The following is a 17,977-nucleotide window of genomic DNA, read 5'->3' as shown; positions in this document are numbered from 1 at the left end:
TTCCCGGGGGTGAGAGCAGCTTTCCCCTGCCTGGTCAGGATCCTTGTGCTCGGCTAACGACCCAGTAACACGGAGGAGGGATGTGAGTGCCCTGGGCTGAGCCCAAGCACCGAGGCTTCCTGAAAAGCCAGGCTGCTTGGCTTCCAAAGCCGCTTCCTCTGCAAAGCGCCGGAGCAAGGGACCCCCCAGGCTGGCGGAGACGGAAAGCAGGTTCCTGTGGAAAAACCGCGTGTCAAGGAACACGACCGAGACTCCCCCCGCTCCGACTTTCCTTGTTCTGAACAAAGAGAGAAAAGAAACTAGCAGAGTTTGCAGAAAAAAAAAAGTCCCAGCCAGGCGTGGCCTGCTGCCGGCATCCGGCTTAGGATGCGTTGGGGGCAGCTCTGCAGCGGATCCAGCGGTACCAGCCTGAGGGCAGGTGGTTAATGCGATATGACCTGGCGAGGCTGCAGCCGTGCCGATGGGAAGGGGCTTGGACCCTGTCGATTTAGTCCCTTTTGAGATGTGGCAGATGTGTCCCTTTAGCAACCGCTGCCAACCTTCGGCACTCTGCGGGGTGGTGCAGATAGGCCGGACAGAGGGCACTTGGCACCGGGGGGGGGGGGTCATTGCAAAGCCTTGGGCTAGTCCTTTCCAGACAGCCATCCTGAGCACGGCTGCGCAGTGCATGGCTGCCGATCAGTGGCTGGTGCCTGGGCCAGCGCACGTGCTCGATGCCGCGGACGGTTGGGGGACGAGCTAATCCCGGCCTCGCTCTCTCCCCCTGCAGCCTGCTCTCCCGGGTTCTTCAAACCGGACATCTCCGACGGCACCTGCGCCAAGTGCCCCCCGCACACGGGCTCAAGCCTCCACCAAGTGCCCCCCGCACACGGGCTCAAGCCTCCACCAAGTGCCCCCCGCACACGCTGCCCTCCCCCAAAGGCTCCACTTTGTGCCCGTGTGAGGAAGGCTATTTCCGGTCCGCGGAGGATCCCCCTTCTTTTCCCTGCTCACGTAAGTACGGGGCCTGCGGGGCAATGAGCTGCCCTCCAGTACCCACCCGTATGAACCAGCCATTGCTCAGCTGGACTAGCTAGCGCTGCCCTCGGCAGGTCTCAGTCTTGTGCAAGGGTTGCTGCAATGACCCTGGGGACTGGGAAGGGCTTCCTGCCTCTTATTATCACTGGGGAAACCGAGGCTGGGGTGGTGACATCCCAGAGGATCAAGCTATCGGGAGTCCTGCCCCTTCTCCGCCGTTCCTCTGGTGCAGGGGGCACCCCCGTTACTGCGTTTCCCTACGCGTGTTGGTTGTGCTGATGGGCACGACCGTGGCTGCGCATTTAGCCGATGCTCCCCGTGGGGTGTGTGTGTTGGCCGTGGCTTTGCCACAGGCTCAGGACTTGGTTTCCCCTCTGCCCTTGGAGCCAGGTGATGGCTCTGCCCTGCCTCGGAGCGGTGGAAAGTCCCGGGCACTGTGACTCACCGTCCTTCACCCCCAGGTCCCCCGTCTGCCCCGCACGGCGTCACCGCCATCGGCCTGGGCGCCAAGGTGCAGCTGCGCTGGTCCCCACCCCGCAACACGGGGGGCCGCAAAGATGTCACCTACACCATCACGTGTGAGCAGTGCCGGCCCGAGACCGGGGAGTGCCGGCCCTGCGACTCCAGCATCCGCTACTCCGACCCGCCCCACGGCCTGACCGGCACGTCCGTGACCATCAGCGACCTGGAGCCCTACATGAACTACACCTTCACCGTGGAGGCCAGGAACGGGGTCTCGTCCTTCAGCAACACCCGCAACTACGGCACTGCGAGCATCAGCGTCAACCAGACCGGTAAGGGCGAGGGGAGGTTTCTGGCTGCAGCTCTGTGATGCCTACGTCTCTGGCATTTGCCCCTTTCGGCCCCTGCTTCATCCCAGCCGCCTTCTCCCTTGCCCAGAGCCTCCCAAGGTGATGTCGGTGAACCTGGAGGAAAACACGGCCACCAGCCTGACGCTGTCCTGGATGGTCCCAGCCCGGCAGGCGAGCCGCGTCTCGAGATACGAGGTCACCTACAGAAAAAAGGTAGCGAGGCCATGAGCTTCCTCGGGGGCTTCTGCTCACTGGAGGGATGGGACCATGCGTGTCATGAGTCCTTGCTGTTCTTGGCCAAGCTCTGGGTGCGTAAGGCTCTGGGCTGAGAGGGCAGCGGGGAACGGAGACGTCCCCAGCTCTGAAGTGAGGCCAGGGGGCCTGAGGCTGCCAGCTCTCGGTGACGGGGGGCTCCTGCTTCCTTCCTGCAGATGGATAGCAGAGGTTACTCGGTTGTACGCAGCGAAGGAAACAGCGTGACCCTATCCAACCTCACGCCGGGCACCATGTACAGGGTGCACATCCTGACCCATACGCAGGAGGGCCAGAGCACCGAGAGCGACACCTTCGAGTTTGAGACACTGCCAGGGGGTGAGTGCGGGGGACGAGCATTGAGCCCCCCCATTAGCGGTGCCCATTTCACAGATGGGAAAACCAAGGCATAAAACAGGGCTGTGGCTTGTCCCAGGCTGTGCAATGGGGCAGGGGCAGGAATAAAATCGCAGTCGCTTCAAGTACACCGAGTGGATGGAGCACAGACACGGCTAAGTTTAGATCAGACAGCGCTTACGTAGGGAATAAGAATAGGCATGTGAATATTAATTAGAGCAGCACCAATTTCTTGCCTAATTTAGTAAGCTTTTTATGTTTTGGCCAAGCCATAGAGGGTAAAAGCTGGGGCCCCTTTGGAGTTTGTGCCCTTTGGCCTCAAGCTATGGCTCTTCTGAATTGCCCCCTTGCACGTGTACTTCATTAGTGCCATTTAGAGACTTATTTCTGAAACCAAGGTAAAACGGGCCTTTCCCTAATGGGCTGGCCACCAGTTAGAGACTTCAGGGCTTAGAAATTTTAAGATGGCTTTGCTTTTGGATATTGCTGAGATGGTTACACCTGGAGATGAATGTGCATCTTATCCATTTGAATCATTTCCCTTCTCTGTACCTCTTGTCCTTGATATATTTGAATCATTTCCTTTCTCTGCACCGCTGGGTCCCTGATAGCTTTTCTGGGGCCTTCTGTGATTGATCTCGCTGTTTGAAACGTAGATATCCTTCTGCTGTGAGCATCTGCTTTGGCGGTGCTGGCTCTTCAGACCCATCTGGGTGCCCAGAGTCCCTCTGCGGGTCAGCCGTGGGACCCCGGGTCCTGCTTCCTTCCCAGGCCAAGACCGTTCCCATCACGCCTGCACCCATGTGTCAGTCGTGTGAGGCAGGCGCAGCCCCGTGGTGCTGTTGTTTGAATGGGTGGGAGGCACGAGAGATGTAGGCAGAGGAACAAGGGTCTGGACCAGCCGAGGCGGCCGCGGAGCCGAGCCGCGGTGACGGTCCTAGCTCGCGTTGGCGGCAGCTTCCCAATCGTTCTCCTCCCTCCTGCAGGTGTTGAGGGCATGAACACGGCGGCCGTGGTCGGCGGCGCTGTCTCCGGGGTCCTCCTGCTGGCCCTCGTGGTGGCTGCCGTGCTGTACTTTCACCGAAGGTATTTTTCCTCTCTCCTCCTTTCCTTTCACGAGGCAGCGGCTGCACCTTCCCTTCCCCGCGGGGTGGCTGGTCTCTGCCTGGGGAGTCCCTGATGCTTTGGAGGCTCCAGGTCCAACTCTCTCGTTGTTATTTTAGGAAAAGGAACCTGCGCGCCCGCCAGTCGGAGAACGACGTCTACTACTCCAAGTCTGGTGAGCGAGGCCTCGAGCCGGGATGGGGTCCCCTTCCCCGCACGCCGCGCAGCGAGGGGTGCGGCAGCAAGCAGGGCATGACTCCCCCACGTCATTGCAACCCTGCTCCTTGCCTGCGCATGCCTCTCCTCCCTCGCCCCTCTCCCTGCCGCGCGGGGTCCGGCTGCTCCCCGAGCCACCCGGGCCCCAGAGAGACTCTCCTTCGCTTGCTGGAGACAGGGCGCTGGGCTGAGCAGACCTGGGGGCAGGCTGCTGCTGGCATAGGATGTGCTTTCCTGGTTTTCTGAGCCTCCAGCCTCACTGCCCGTGCCCCCACAGACCAGCTGAAGCCCCTGAAGACGTACGTGGACCCCCACACCTACGAGGACCCCAACCAGGCCGTGCTGAAGTTCACCACTGAGATTCACCCCTCGTGCGTCACGCGCCAGAAGGTGATCGGGGCAGGTAGGTCACCCCCTCCTCCCGCGGTCGGGGGCTGGGGTAGCCGTGCCCGAAGTCAGGGTGGCTGGCTTACGTAGAAGGGGCAGACGGGAAGCAAAGCCACGCGTGGGTCACCCCTGCCTTCCCTCCCGCCGCCAGGCGAGTTCGGGGAGGTCTACAAGGGGACCCTGAAGAACGGGAAGAAGGACGTGCCGGTGGCCATCAAGACGCTGAAGGTGGGCTACACGGAGAAGCAGCGCATCGACTTCCTGAGCGAAGCCAGCATCATGGGCCAGTTCTGCCACCACAACATCATCCGCCTGGAAGGCGTCGTCTCCAAATGTAAGCGCCGCCCGGGGCACGAGGCCAGCGACTCCGCCGGGAAAGTGGCAGGGCTCGCTCTACGGGGCGAGAGCGCTGCCCGCCCGTGCTGAGATCCGCCCGTCTCTCCTCAGATAAACCCTTCATGATCGTCACCGAGTACATGGAGAACGGAGCCCTGGACAGGTTCCTGCGGGTAGGTGTCCTGCCTCCTCGCTGAGCACGCACGAGGGGAGGGTTGACCACGGCCCGGCCGGCAGGGCCAGCTTTGCTCCCTGCTGGGAGCGTGGGGGCAGCCCTGAGCCTGTCCACCCCGGGTGACTCCGACCTGCCTCGTGCAGAGCCCGAGCAGGGCAGCGGCAATGATGGGAAGTCCCCAGGCAGCTGCCAGGTCCCTCCCGCTTTGAGGGACCGGCAAGGAAAGGCATCTGCCGTCTAATGCACAGTGTTTTCCCAGAACGAGAGCTGGCCCGCCTAGCACAGGGTCTCTCAGCCAGTACTTCTCCTCCCCTATATGATAACTGAGCCCCTGGAGGTTTCCTGTGTGCAGGTCTTGCACCAGAGCCCGATCTAGGACTTCAGCTCTCCCAGCCCTCTCTGAGTCTGCATTGGCACCTGTGTCCCTGGCACTGCATTAGCCCACCCCAGAGCCAGCTGCACCGTATAGGTAGCATTGGTGGCCCGCTGGGTGACGTACCGAGGGGCACTGGCGACAGGGGGAAGGTGGGGAAGCGCTGACCACGGCCTCTCCTCAGGAGAAGGACGGCGAGTTCTGCATGATCCAGCTGGTGGGCATGCTGCGAGGCATCGCCGCGGGCATGAAGTACCTGGCCAGCATGAACTACGTGCACCGGGACCTGGCCGCACGCAACATCCTCGTCAACAGCCAGCTGGTCTGCAAGGTGTCTGACTTCGGCCTGTCCCGCGTCCTGGAGGACGACCCCGATGCCACCTACACCACCAGCGTGAGTGCTGCTGGGCGCTGGGATTCCCGGAGGCTCCCCCTCCGCCCAAACCTGGCCAACTCGTGTTGGTCCTGGGCACGTGCCTGTCCACCCTGGCCCTGCCATCCTCACCTCCAGCCCTGGACCACTGTGCATCCAGGATCCTCCAGCCCAGCACGCCGCCTGCCCTCCCCGGCTTTGCTCGGCTCCTGCCAGGGACAAGCCTGGGCCTCTGCCGGGGGTGCGCAAAGCTAAGCTGCTCCTGGGCTTTGCTGGGGGGCCCTGCCTGCCTGGCGAGGGACGTGCCCCACAGCCGGGGTGGGAGATCCCTGGGACGCTCAGCCCCCAGCCAGCGGTGAGCAGCCCTGCCTGTGCTCCCACGGCTCGGGGCAGCTGTTTGTCCATCCCAGAGAAAACCCCTTCCTCCGACCCAGCATGGCTGGAAGCGGAGATCAAAGAGGCGCCGTCTTGTGATCGGACTTGGTGGGGGCCAAACCCAGGGTCAGGGACCTCCACCCCCCACCCCAGCCCAGCAGGCTTCAGCCGGGCAGCGCAGGGGTCAGACAGGGACCATCGCTGACCAGTGCAATCTTCTCTCGCAGGGCGGCAAGATCCCCATCCGCTGGACGGCCCCCGAGGCCATCTCCTTCCGCAAGTTCACCTCGGCCAGCGACGTCTGGAGCTACGGCATCGTCATGTGGGAGGTGATGTCCTACGGCGAGCGCCCGTACTGGGAGCTCTCGAACCACGAGGTGAGCGCTGCCCGCCAGCCGGCCCGGGCGCGGGGGGAGCCGTGCCCAAATCCCTTGCTTGCCTGGGCCCTGAGCAGCGCGCTCCATGGAGCCCACTCCTTCACAGCCTGCAGGGGTCAAATGGGGCGTGTGTCGGAGGATGCTCTGACCCACGGCTCCTTGCTCAGCATTGGGGGTCTTGACGTACCCAGGGGGAGCTTGATATACCCAGGACCCAGCCAGCTTCCCTGGGGGTCCCGCTCGCCAGCACGCTCGCCCCCTTCACACACCACCCCTTCCCCGTGGCAGGTCATGAAGGCCATCAGCGATGGCTTCCGGCTGCCTGCGCCCGTGGACTGCCCCTCCGCCATCTACCAGCTGATGATGCAGTGCTGGCAGCAGGAGAGGAGCCGCCGGCCCAAGTTCAACGACATCGTCAGCATCCTCGACAAGCTCATCCGGGCCCCCGATTCCCTCAAGACCATGGCTGACTTCGACCCTCGGTAGGCACCCCCTCCAAAGCCCAGCTGCTGTGCCCCGTCTCCAGCTCAGCCCGGAGGGTCTCAGTGTGAGGGCCTGAGACACTCGTGGTATTGGAGGCATGGGGGGGGACACTAAATCGTGTGCAGCTGGCATTGCCGGACAGCCGCCAAGCGGGAGGGGGCTGGTGGCAGAGGGCTGGGGGGAGCCGGGCTGCGGGAGGGGGGTGACGGATAGCGGAGCTAGCGGGTTGAGTGCTGGCGCTGGCTTGGAGGTGGGCATGAGGGATCCCGCCATCCTGCTCTGCACCTAAAGCTGGAGCACGTCGAACTCCAGCCCCCAGCCTTGCCCCGTGTGAGGCTGTCTCCGGGGTGGTGGAGGGGGGTCTCCCCTGCCCCGCCGCACAGGAAAGCTAACGCCTGGAGCTGTCTCGCCCTCGCAGGGTGTCCATCCGCCTGCCCAGCACCAGCGGCTCGGAGGGCATCCCCTTCCGCACCGTCGCGGAGTGGCTGGAGTCCATCAAGATGCACCAGTACACGGAGCACTTCACGTCGGCCGGCTACACCACCATCGAGAAGGTGGCGCAGATGACCAACGAGTGAGTGTCCCCCCGGGGCGCTCGCACCCCGCAGCCCTCACGGCCACGGGACCGGGGGGCTGCAGAGGGGCCTATGCCCACGGGTGGCTGAGAACGAATGACGCAGCCCTCCCCGAGCTGGCACGTGTCGGCTCGGGCTCGCAGGAGGCAGGCTGAGCCCAGGGGCACTTCAGCACCCTACGACTTGGAGCAGCCTCAGACCTGCTGCCGGGGGAGAAGGATGTTTGCTCCCTCTTTCCTTGGCAGTTGTGCGTCTGGCTCGGTTTGGGGCTGGGATAAAATTAGCTCCCTTGCTGCCCTCTCGCCCTCCAGCTGGATTTCCTGGCTCTGGACTAGCCTGGCAACATGCAGAGAGGGACCGCACTGAGCCCCTGCGCCTGGCCTTAGGGCGGTGGGGAGGGGGGGAACGGAGGAGGCCCCTTTCCTCACTCCCCCCAAGCCCCCAGGGAGGCTCATCCCCCAGGAAGTGACCCCGCTGCAGCGCCTCCGGTTAAATATAGCCTCTGTGTAAACAGGAGCTGGGCTGGGAACCGTCCACGGGATGACTCGGCTGCACCCTGGGGACGGACTGGAGCGGGGGGGCAGTATCCGGGGATCTCAGGAGAACATCGTGTGCCGGGAACGAAGTTGGCTCTGCCTGGCCTGGGGAAACTTCCTCCTGGAGCCGGCCCAGCCTGCCAAACCAGGAGCAGGCAGGGTGGTTTGCATGTGGGGAGACCTGGATTCTTCCAGGCTCTGCCACCGGGCTACTCGATGGCCTTGGGACAGTCGCTCCCCTTTCCCATGCCTCAGTTTCCCCTCACTCCTTCAGGGCCTGGTTCTGTGAGGTCCCCGGCTCCAAACACCGAGGGAGGAGGGTGCCTCTTTCTTTCTGGGTGTTGAGGCCAGGCGAGGCGGCTGCTTCCCCGCTGCCTGCTGCGGCCTCTGTGCGGGACGGTCCCCCAAGGCAGCTTGGCCTCGGGGGTGGCAGCTCTCCTTCTCCGCTTGAGCCCGACTGCTCCCCGCTTCCCCCTGGATAATGCAAGGATAATAGCCCTTTTGTGCCAGGTTTAGTGATGAATAGAGTTAATTGCCGTGGTTAATTACCCGTGGAGGTGTATGCTTCCCTCTGCTCTCCCTGCCCCGTCCCCCTGCCATGTCTCAAGAGCTGAGCTGACACCCTTTAATTAACTCGCTGCATGGGGCTGAGCGGCTGGGGAGGGACTGAATCATCGGGCGATGGGGCGGCCCCTGCTCGCTGTTCAGGTGCGGCAGCCGCGAGAAGGAAGCAGCACCAGGGCAGGGCATGAGAAAGCGTCTAGCCGTGGGTGAGAACGCAGGGCTGGAGCCAAAGCCCGTGGAGGCTTCTCCGTGCACATGGGCCCCGGGCTGGGATCCAAAGGGGAAGAGGAGTGGGGCAAAGAAGGCATCCCTGGCGATAACGGGCTCCTCGACCCCGACACCGGTGTCGCACCGGTTTGGAGCAGCTGGTGGTGACTTGGGGACCAGAGCATCTTGCATTTCAGGCCAGGGCAGTCCCGGCTGGCCTGCTCAGAGCAGGTCTCAGGGATGGAGGAGCTGGTGGAGGGAGCTTCGGCTGGAGACCCTCGCCCAGGCTTCTGGCCTGGAGGTGGAGAGCGGCTCCCCCCGCAACAGCCCAGCCTCTTCTGTGTGGTAATGCCCCCCTTCTCGTTCCCCAGGGACATTAAGAAGATCGGGGTACGCTTGCCAGGCCACCAGAAGCGAATCGCCTACAGCCTCATGGGGCTGAAGGACCAGATCAACACCGTGGGGATCCCCATCTGAGAAGGAGACCTCCCCAGCAGACGCAGCCCCCTCCCACGAGCGCCTCGCTGGGGCTACGGAGACACTCGGCGGACGTGCAAAGCAGGAAATACTTGAAGTGGAGAATTGAAGTGTGCTCGGCATCATCCTCCAGCCAAAAGCGTCTGCGGGGACCAGCCTGCGGGACTGACGGTAGCGCCCTCGGAGGAGTTGGCCAGTCCTTCCCGCCTGGCCTGCACCTACAGTTCAACCTCTGCAGCAGTCACCTTTATTTATTGTTAATACTATTATTATTGTCGGGTCGTTTCTCCCGTTGCTGCTGTGCCAGGTTCGCTGGCTCCGGAGGGGAGCACGAGGCCACAGTGTGCCCTGAAGAAGCGCCGTGGTTGTACCCAGCCACGATGGTGCCACGTAGCATCCCTGGAAAGGCCTCACAGGCGGCCTTGAGACCCGGGTCTGTGGCTGCTGAGCCGCTAACGCTGCCTCCGTGGTGCTGTCCTTCCTCTCTGCCGGCTGAAGCAGAGCGCTTGCCTTTCCCTTCCCCGTCGCTCGAATCCGCTCCTGAGCTGCAGGGATGCGGGACGTTCCCAAAGTGGCCTCTGCTCATTTTCCAGCTGCCTTCGAAGCCGCTCGGGTTGGAGTTGCCGAGACTTTGCAGTGACAAAGCGATGTTTGTTTGCCTTTGCTCTTTATAAGAGGATGATGAGGAACCGACATTAAAAACGGTGTTACAAGCAATACATTACATTTCCAGCGGCAAGGAAGCCCGCTTGCCGTCATGTCAGGTGTAGGCTGAACCGAAGCCTGGCTCAAGTTATTTGCTTGGCCTTTTCCCGTAGCCAGGCACCCAGGCCGTTCCATAGTTTTGGGGGTTTTTTACGAGCAACTTTAAGGATCTTTTTTTTCCCCCCCCCGCTATGTTTTGTAGTTTTTATTCTGTTGGTTTGTATCTCAAGAGATGGGCAGATCCCAGTGCCTAAAATACGACATTCCTCTGGTAGCGAGTGCAATGGTTTTGCTAGTGATAACTGATCGCTGTGGCTCAAGGTCATATAATCATTTGCCTTCTCTCTATTTATTCTTCCATTCCACTCCCTGCCACAGGCTCCGCTTCGTTTCGCTACAAGCCATTTGCTGGTCTGTCAGTGTTACCTATTCTATTTTTTAATATAATTTATTCTATTTTTTTATATTTATTGATAGAAATCAAAGCCCTGTTCTGCTTGCTCAGATTTGCTGTTTGGATGGAAACCACAGGCATTGAAATGAAGTTTCTCCATGGTTTTCAGAAAAGGCTGCCTTTGATTTGAATAAATGTTGTGGGGTTTTTTTGTTAAGTCTTTTCTGCCGTGAGCCTGCGCCCTGTTTTATTTGCGGGTGTGTTCGGGGACCCGGCAGAGTGGTAGAGATGGTGGAGTCCGCTCGGCCAGGCTGGCAGGAGAGACTGGCCCCCCAGCCCCAAACCTGGCAGACTGCCCCCCAGGAGAGCTCATTCAGCCAAGCTCTTTAGCACCCATAGACTCAAGCGCTTGCTGAAGTTAAATGCACGCTTAAGGAGTCTGAGCCAGGGGCTTTGGGATCCTTGCATTTACCTTGCAGTGGAGATCAGCTCCGTGGGCACTCGGTGCCCAGCGGCCCCCGTGCACCTTGTTGCACTGAAACGCAAGGGGTCTGTCTGGGAGCAGCGCCCTGCATAGAGTCCGTGCGGCTGGCTCAGCCCTTGGCCAGGCTCTGAAGCAGGCAAAAGATGCTGATTTGCAAGGCCAAGCCTGGCCCAGGCTGTTGCACCCTCCGGAGACTGCAAAACCCAGCCGGGAGGGTTTCCTAGTGCCGCTTTGAGTGGGTGAGAGCGGCTCTGTGTGGGGACCAGTCGGGGGTTTGGGAAGGCCCAGCAAAGCCCTGTTCCCATCCCACATGCTCCAAGCTGCCTGGGTCGGGGTCAAGCAGGAACAGCACATGGGAAAAAGCCCTCTGTCCCCAGGGAACAGGCGGTGTCCCAGCCCCCGGCCCCGCGCGCTCTTCCGGATGCTTCCTGCCATCGTGTGACAGCACAGATCTGGGAGCCATTTGCGGCTAAGCCCGATGGAGCTGGCGGGAACCTTACTGGTTCCCTTTGATGAGAAAAAGGGGCCTGCGAAGAGGAGCGGATCAATTAACCCCTCATCTCCTCGCGCCCAGGAAACGCTTCTGTTTTGTGTAGGAGCCGTGGCTGGAGCAGCCCAAACCCGGGGTTTCCGTCCCGGGTCTCTTCCCCTGCCTGGCTCCCCTCCCTCGGCAGGGCGCTCTTCTCCGCGGCTCCCTCCAAACCATCGTCTGCCTGCAGACGAGAAGGAATGTGCTTCCAGCAGCGCTCGAGCGCGCGGCCCAAGGAGCTGGCCCGTTTCCTGGCGTCTGGGCCCCGAGCGCTGACCAGAAGCCGTTCCAGGCCCCCCGACCCCGTGTTCACGGTTGGGCCTGGCCACCGCCTTGCTTCCGAATGGCACCTTTCCTGCGGAGACGTCAGACGCTCTGGCCTGAGCTTCGGCAACGTCCCAGCCTTTGAGAAACCAAAATGCCTCTTTTAATCCCTGTCCCCGAAATGCAGCCGGCGCAGCCTTTGGCACGAGCACGGGTTTCCAAGTGCTCACGCGGAGCTGTGGCTTCCCGCGCGCTTGTTCCTTTGTGCAGGCACGAAGGCCCGTTGACAAGCAGCTTTCCAGTCCTTCCAAACCGGCGAGCCAGCGCTCCCCGCACGGGGCTGCTCTCCCCGCACTTCCAGGGGAGAAAAAAGCCCTTAGAAAAGGAGACTTCTGCTGGAAGAACAGCCAAAGCCACAGGCGCTTCCATCGCTGCGAAGGCCAAGTGAGGGATCTGGTCTAACCTCTCGCTGGCACGGGCCAGGAGCGTCCCCGAGGCGTTTCCAGCTCGAGCCCCGTGGGCTGGGGCAGCCAGGCTTGAGACAGGGACCGCGCTGCCTCCTTGCATCACCATTGATGACCCGCCTTTGGGCACCTTCTTTCTAGCCTGGGTTTAGCCGGCGTCAGTGCCCGCAGCTCCCCGTGCCTTCGCCTGCCGGGCGTCCGCGCTGTCAGCGCAGAGTGGGGAAGAAAGACGCACGAAATGACCCAGCTAGAAAACTAGATGTAAGAGCTGAATTGTGAATTGGTGCCCAACACATGGTGGCCTATTCTAGAGGCCGTCCCCCCCAAGCGCGGAGCCGCGCTTCGCTCAGAGCCACGTGCACGGCCCGAGCCTCCCTGCGCGTGGAGAAGAACTGCGGCTCTTGATGTTCAGGCTAGCAGGCTCCCATGGGGCGGGAGTCTTCTGCAGCAGGTCAGTTTGGGACAGGAAGCCAGGACACAAGGGTTTTTCTGTTCCTAACTGTGACCCTATGTCTCCAACCTACCTCGTGCCTCGGTCTCCCCACCTGCAACATGGAGCTAAGAACCCACTCCCTGTAGACTTGCATTGCAACAAAGGGGGTTAGGTGGGCGAATAGGAAGCTCTTTCTAACCAGGGGGGTTAAGTACGAGGGTAGGTGACCTAGAGAGGCCGTGGAGCCTCCTGGAAGCATTTAGGAGCAGGTTAGACAAACGCCTGTCTGGGCTGGCCTAGGCAGGGGTGCTCCCACGTGGAGAACCCGGTCAGCCGGCTTTTCCTCTGACGCTCTAGCGCAGAGGTTCAAGTGCGTTCTGCTGCTTTGGGACGCCCTTAACCGATGCGCTAGACAAGCCGAGTTTCACTCTTGTCCCGCTCGAGTCTTAAATCAGCCAGCTCCAATGCCGGCCCTGGGTCCCACGGCTCGCCCCTCTCCCTCCCCGGGGCAAATACAAGGCCACAGGGAGTGCGTTCCCCTCGCCCCCACCCTCGAGGCACGGTGATTTCCCTTCCCATCAACTATGGATGGCGAAGAGGAGGGAAAAAAGGACCTGGCCCAGTGGGGGCCATGGCAGAAGCCCTTTCCCGGCTGCAGCGTGCGTGCGTGCGGTCTGCCACGCCACAGCCCCCGGGGGGGGGGCGCCCCTTGCTCAGCAGGCCGCACCACAGACCATGCCCCATCCCTGCCTGCGCTGCCCCCCGGAGAGGGCAGGGAGGGGATGGGGGTTTCCTTCAATCCTTCCCTTCCCAGCACATCATCACAACAGGGGCTTTGTTGCAGCCTGTAACGGAGCTGCGGAGAGGGGGCTCTGCCTCGATGGAGCTTGGCGCACTGCCGGCCGCTGCAAAATGATCGCCCGGCGCCCCCCTGCCGGGGGGGGCCATTGCATGAGGGGCCATTGTGCTCTCTCCTGTCCTTTATTGCTGTACAAGTGGCTGCTCCCTTCACCCAGCCGGGGCAAGCAGGGGCTGGTGCCCACGACACAGCGCGTCCCTCTCCTCTGCCCTGCTGACCGCTTGCTGCGACGGGCCCGGCGAGGAGTGTCCGAGGCTCCAAGTCCAGCCCCCAGACCCAGGGGGCTGCCGTGGGAGCCGACAGGACCCCGCACTCGCCAGGTGAGACCACGGGATGCACCCCATGGGAGACGGCCATCGCGGGCACCTACAGGTAACTCAACCCACAGCCCACCCCGAGGCCACGCTCCTCCCTGATGTGACTCCAGTGGTTTTAAAAATAGGCTGAGTTTGGCCCATCCACGTTGGAGCACCAGAGTGCGACTCAAGCCCGAGGGCTGTCCCCGCTCTGCCACTGAGGTGCTGGGCCACCTTTGGCATGTCCCCACCCCTCTCTGTGCCTCAGTTTCCCCATCTGAAGAACAGGGATGGGCTTGCCTCTGAGCTCTACAGATGATGAGAGGCTAGGGGGCCATCCGTGCCACAAGATGTGGCCCGGGAACTGCCACCCCTCCTCTCATGGCTCGGTCGGAGAGCGTGTGACACTTCTGGCACATCGCTGCTGGCAAGGGTCTCGGTCCTCCAAGCTTCCCATGCATCGCTGCCATCGACACGGGGAGGTCACACAACCAAACCCACCAGGAGCGTTTGTCTCTGGCCATCCAGGCACCCTGCCTTCCCTTCAGCCATCTGCCGACCCAGGCAGATCTGCGCCGTTTGTGATCCTTTCGTGCTCGCTTCTCCAGATTTTAATAGCCCCACAATAGCTGTCAGGCATCTGCCGCTGCTCCGCTCGAGCACATTCCAGCGGGTCCTGCCCATAATTACAGCTTAGTTCTTCATCCACCTCAATTTTCCAGCATGCTTGGACAGTCGGTCGGCCATCGGCACAGGAGATGGGGGCTGGCAGGTGGCCTGTAGGATGCGATGAGTCTGCATGTTTGCAGGGAGCCTTGGTCTCATGATTTTTGGCTTGAGAGACACAGAGCAAGGGGCGTTGAAAAGGCCTGAGATCCATTCCCCCTTGGAGGACCAGTGAAAACCCCCCTGCCAGCGCTGCCAAAACGCACCCCTTGTTCCCTGGTGTGGGGCGCTCCAGGCATGTCGCTGGCACTGCTCGAGCCTCAGCGCCCTTGCTGTGAGACCGTTCTCCACTACCGCTGTTCAGCCGTCTAGTCCACGCGTGTCCTGCCTGCGGGCCACTCGTTAGAGCCAGGCTTGCTCGTTATTCACCAAGTCTCCGGTTGTGGTAACTGGTGGGGAGCGTTTTCTGTGCTCGAGACACCAGTGGCACCAATGGGACATGGTCGGTCTCCCCAGAGGATGCTTGCTGGGGTCCTTGGCTTGTCTGGTCTCCTGAGCTGCTTCCCACAAAAACCCCAGCCTTTAGGTCCCCTGCCCCCTGGTTCGTCCTGGCTCGGACTCAAGGAACGAGCATCCAGGGGCTTCACCTCCCACTGGGCCGACCCCGTGCACCCCCTTGCCCGGGGGCTGCACAGACTAAGCCTACGAGACGGCCGCTCTCCCAGCGTGCTTACGGTCCAGTGCCTGCGCCGCCAGCCGGCGCGTTCGCTAGAGCGCTCAAGGCAGGGAGAAACTCAAGATAAAGGAAAGGGGTTCAACACACAGCACGGCGCCAGGTCTCAACCCTGTTCACCCAGCTCTGGACCTGATCCCCAGAGGGGGAAACTGAGGCACGGCACCGTGCCTGAAGACTTGCACGGCCCATCAGGATCTGAGCCAGGATTAAAAGAGCAAACTTCCTGCGCCGGCCCCAACCACACGACCGCATCACCTCCCTTTCACTTGTCACTGACTACCTGCTCCCCGCCACACCTATGCCTCCTCCCTCAGAATATCCATCACCAGAAAGCAAATAGCCTGCTGAGCTTGGCCGTCGCTATTAAGTTAGCTCCTGCCTGGGGTTCCCAGTCGCTTTTGTCTAACTCCCATCCAGGGCTGCGGTTAGCGCCGTGTTTACTGCATCTCACTGACAGATGTTTTCTCATGCTGGGACCGCGCTTTCAAGCTCCAGTTGGAGCTGAGCTTTCCTGTCTCCTTGTTTATTCCTGTCTGTGGCTATTTTAGATCCTCTAAGAGAGAGCTCTGCTTCCAGCGCATCTCGCACGGCGGACAGGCATTGCACAACCCCGCCAGTCCTGCCAAGGATGGAGCACGTCGCTCTCGGGATGATGGACTTGAGGCCCGCGGACGTGATGGCTACGGTCCGTCCAGCAGGATGGCGTCCCCTTTGATTTGTGGAGGTGGGAGAACGCGTTGAGGACCGCGGCTGGGACAGCACGCTAGCATCCAGCACCGCATCCTCTTTTTGAAGCCTCCCCTCGGGAGACGGGCCATTTAACGGAGGAGGTCGTCTCCTAAGGTGCTGGCGGCAGCTGTTGCCACGGTGGAGCAGTTCCCCTCCCGCCCCATGCGGAAAGTCAGCCCCAGGCCTGCGCTCTGGTAACTGGAGCTGGGCCGAAAGATTTTCCAACGGGAGGCTTTTCCGCCCTGCCATAATCAAGACGACATGCAGGAAAGTGTTCGATCGGTGATGACGCGACCTGTCAAAGAAGGGGAGGAAGGGGGGTGATGGCGTGACCTGGAAGAGAAGGAGAGGAAGGGGGTAGGAGCGTTTCGTTCCCATTGAAATGTTGCATTTGATTTTTCTCCTTCTTGAATCCAAAAAAAAAAAAAAGGAAAAGTTTCTGCTGTTTGGTTTCAAACCAGCTGCTTGCTTGGAGCGTGACCTTATCCAATAACACACCGAGGACGTGAAATCGCTGCAGCCCCCAAATGCAGAGGTTGAGGAGCTCATGCCATTGCAAACTACCGGTCAAGTTGGTGTCCATCCGGCCAAGCGTCATGGACACAGAGATCCTGAGCAAGATGCTCCAGCGGGAGATCTGCAGGGACAGGCCTTGCGCTGAACCTCAGCATCAGGTGGCACTTTGCCTGCCAACAGCTCCTGACCCGTGCCCAGGGGGACCGGCCTGCTGGCCTCCTCTGGGTTTCGGTGGCAAGTCAGGTGCTTCCCACCCCGAGGCCCACAGCTCAAATCAACTGCACTGTGCCAACATCTGCCTGCTGCAGACGTCACCTGGGGTTGACCAAGGCACTGGAGAACCAGCGCCGGAGTCAGAGCCAAGGTCAAAGCCAGGTTTCAGTCTGCTTCCTAGGGGGTCAAGCCAAGATCATGGCCAGGGCCAGCAGTTCAGCAAGGCCAGGAGGTCCAAGACAGACACAAGAGCAACCAGCCTCGAGCGAGCAAGACCAAGGCACCAGCACCCAACAGTGCTGCTGCAGGAAGCGGGAGCGTTTTACAGCCCTCCCATCAGGGACGTATCTCCCATTGGCCTGGGGGGATCCAGGGCTCGGGCATGGGCAGGATGCGGCCCTCCTAGCCTGTGAACGTTCTCCGAAACTGCACGACAGGATGAAACGGAGACCTTCAAAAGCCAAAAAGAGACCTCCCTGCCGGTCACACTATTCGGAGACCCGAGTCTGAGACGGGCAGAGCAGGGATTTGAACTCCAGTCTCTGATAGCTCAAGCCCACCGCTGCAGGAGTGGGGTGGTGTGTGCATATGGCTATGCCCCCTTTGGATCAGCAACTCCAGCCTCAAACAGAGGACCCTTTCTTGCCAAAACCCCTGAAGAAATATTTCCAGTCCAGCGAGACAACATTTTCCACTTACAATTATCCACGATCCTTTCCAAGCAGAGCTCATCAGGCCTCCTGGCTCCCACCCCCAGCTCTGCCATGGGACCCGGGTTCAAAAATGGGCCTCGTCATATTTTCCCATGACACCAAGCGCGAAAAGCCTCACCCAGTCACTTCCAAAATGTCTTTGTGCTTCTGGAGCAAAGTGGGTTGTGTAAGCCCCAGTGATCCTTATTAATGCTAATTATTTATTATGGTGATGCAATGGAGCACTGAGGCCAACGGAGGAGCCTCGTTAGAAAGGGAAGGGATGGTGTTGCATACAAGCAACTCACACATCAGCTGGGCTGAAGAACGAGGCGCCCAATAAACCCATGTCAGCGGCAGAGAGAGTGACGGAGCGCCCGCACGGATGTGTTTAGCACAGTGCCTAGAGGCACGAAACAGAGGGAAGGTTTCCACGCAGGCACAGAGATCAAACCCCGCTGGGAAGGAGAACTTCCCCTGCCAACCCAACCATCCCGTCCCATCCTGAACAGCGTGTGGTAGGGATTAACCAAGCAGTTAAAATCCTCCAGGGATGTGAGGTCAAGCGGAGCAGCGGCAGGACTGGCTGACAGAGGTGATGCAGCAGTTGCTGATACGGTTTTTGTTCTTATTTTTCTAAGTCAACGTAAAGGGATCACGGACGCTTTTGACTCTGAATAAGGGGCTGCTGGCTCAAAAAAGCAGAGAAACACTGGATGAGATCATTCATAATAAACAATTAGCATTAATAATGGTAATTTCATAGAAGTTAGGGGTAGGTCATTGGGTCCAGGATGATCATCGGCATTTGGGCAGGAAAGACTGACCCCAGTAAGGTGGGTGTGGAGATGATTTTTGCATCTCAGAGCCCCTGGGAGAGACTCAAACTCCTGTCTTAGGCAGCCCCTGGGTGACATGAGCGTGTCTGAGCTCAGCTCCATCCCGTATGGTTAAGGGCCTGCAGGCCAAGCCCTACGAGGAGAGATTAGAGAAACTGGACC

At 60.7% G+C, this 17,977-nt stretch overlaps 1 protein-coding gene across 1 annotated transcript in view; it reads left to right on the top strand.

Annotated features, from left to right (window-relative positions):
- The window catches only part of EPHA2 (EPH receptor A2), a 23,818-nt gene extending 13,500 nt beyond the window's left edge, over positions 1–10,318 (top strand). Inside the window, exons 4-18 of the mRNA XM_019541443.1 lie at positions 770–821; positions 890–993; positions 1,479–1,811; positions 1,918–2,042; positions 2,261–2,420; positions 3,425–3,524; positions 3,662–3,717; positions 4,036–4,161; positions 4,297–4,479; positions 4,593–4,654; positions 5,214–5,423; positions 6,005–6,154; positions 6,443–6,636; positions 7,056–7,211; positions 8,891–10,318. Of these exons, the coding sequence (XP_019396988.1) occupies positions 770–821; positions 890–993; positions 1,479–1,811; positions 1,918–2,042; positions 2,261–2,420; positions 3,425–3,524; positions 3,662–3,717; positions 4,036–4,161; positions 4,297–4,479; positions 4,593–4,654; positions 5,214–5,423; positions 6,005–6,154; positions 6,443–6,636; positions 7,056–7,211; positions 8,891–8,996 (2,117 nt within the window). The 3' untranslated portion in view covers positions 8,997–10,318. The remainder of the gene's footprint in view (positions 1–769; positions 822–889; positions 994–1,478; positions 1,812–1,917; positions 2,043–2,260; positions 2,421–3,424; positions 3,525–3,661; positions 3,718–4,035; positions 4,162–4,296; positions 4,480–4,592; positions 4,655–5,213; positions 5,424–6,004; positions 6,155–6,442; positions 6,637–7,055; positions 7,212–8,890) is intronic.
- Positions 10,319–17,977: the final 7,659 nt, after the last annotated feature.

The sequence above is a fragment of the Crocodylus porosus genome, unplaced genomic scaffold, assembly GCF_001723895.1.
Source record: "Crocodylus porosus isolate Cpor-Errol unplaced genomic scaffold, CroPor_comp1, whole genome shotgun sequence".
Taxonomy (NCBI): Eukaryota; Metazoa; Chordata; order Crocodylia; family Crocodylidae; genus Crocodylus; species Crocodylus porosus.
This window is presented reverse-complemented; position numbering and strand designations above follow the sequence as displayed.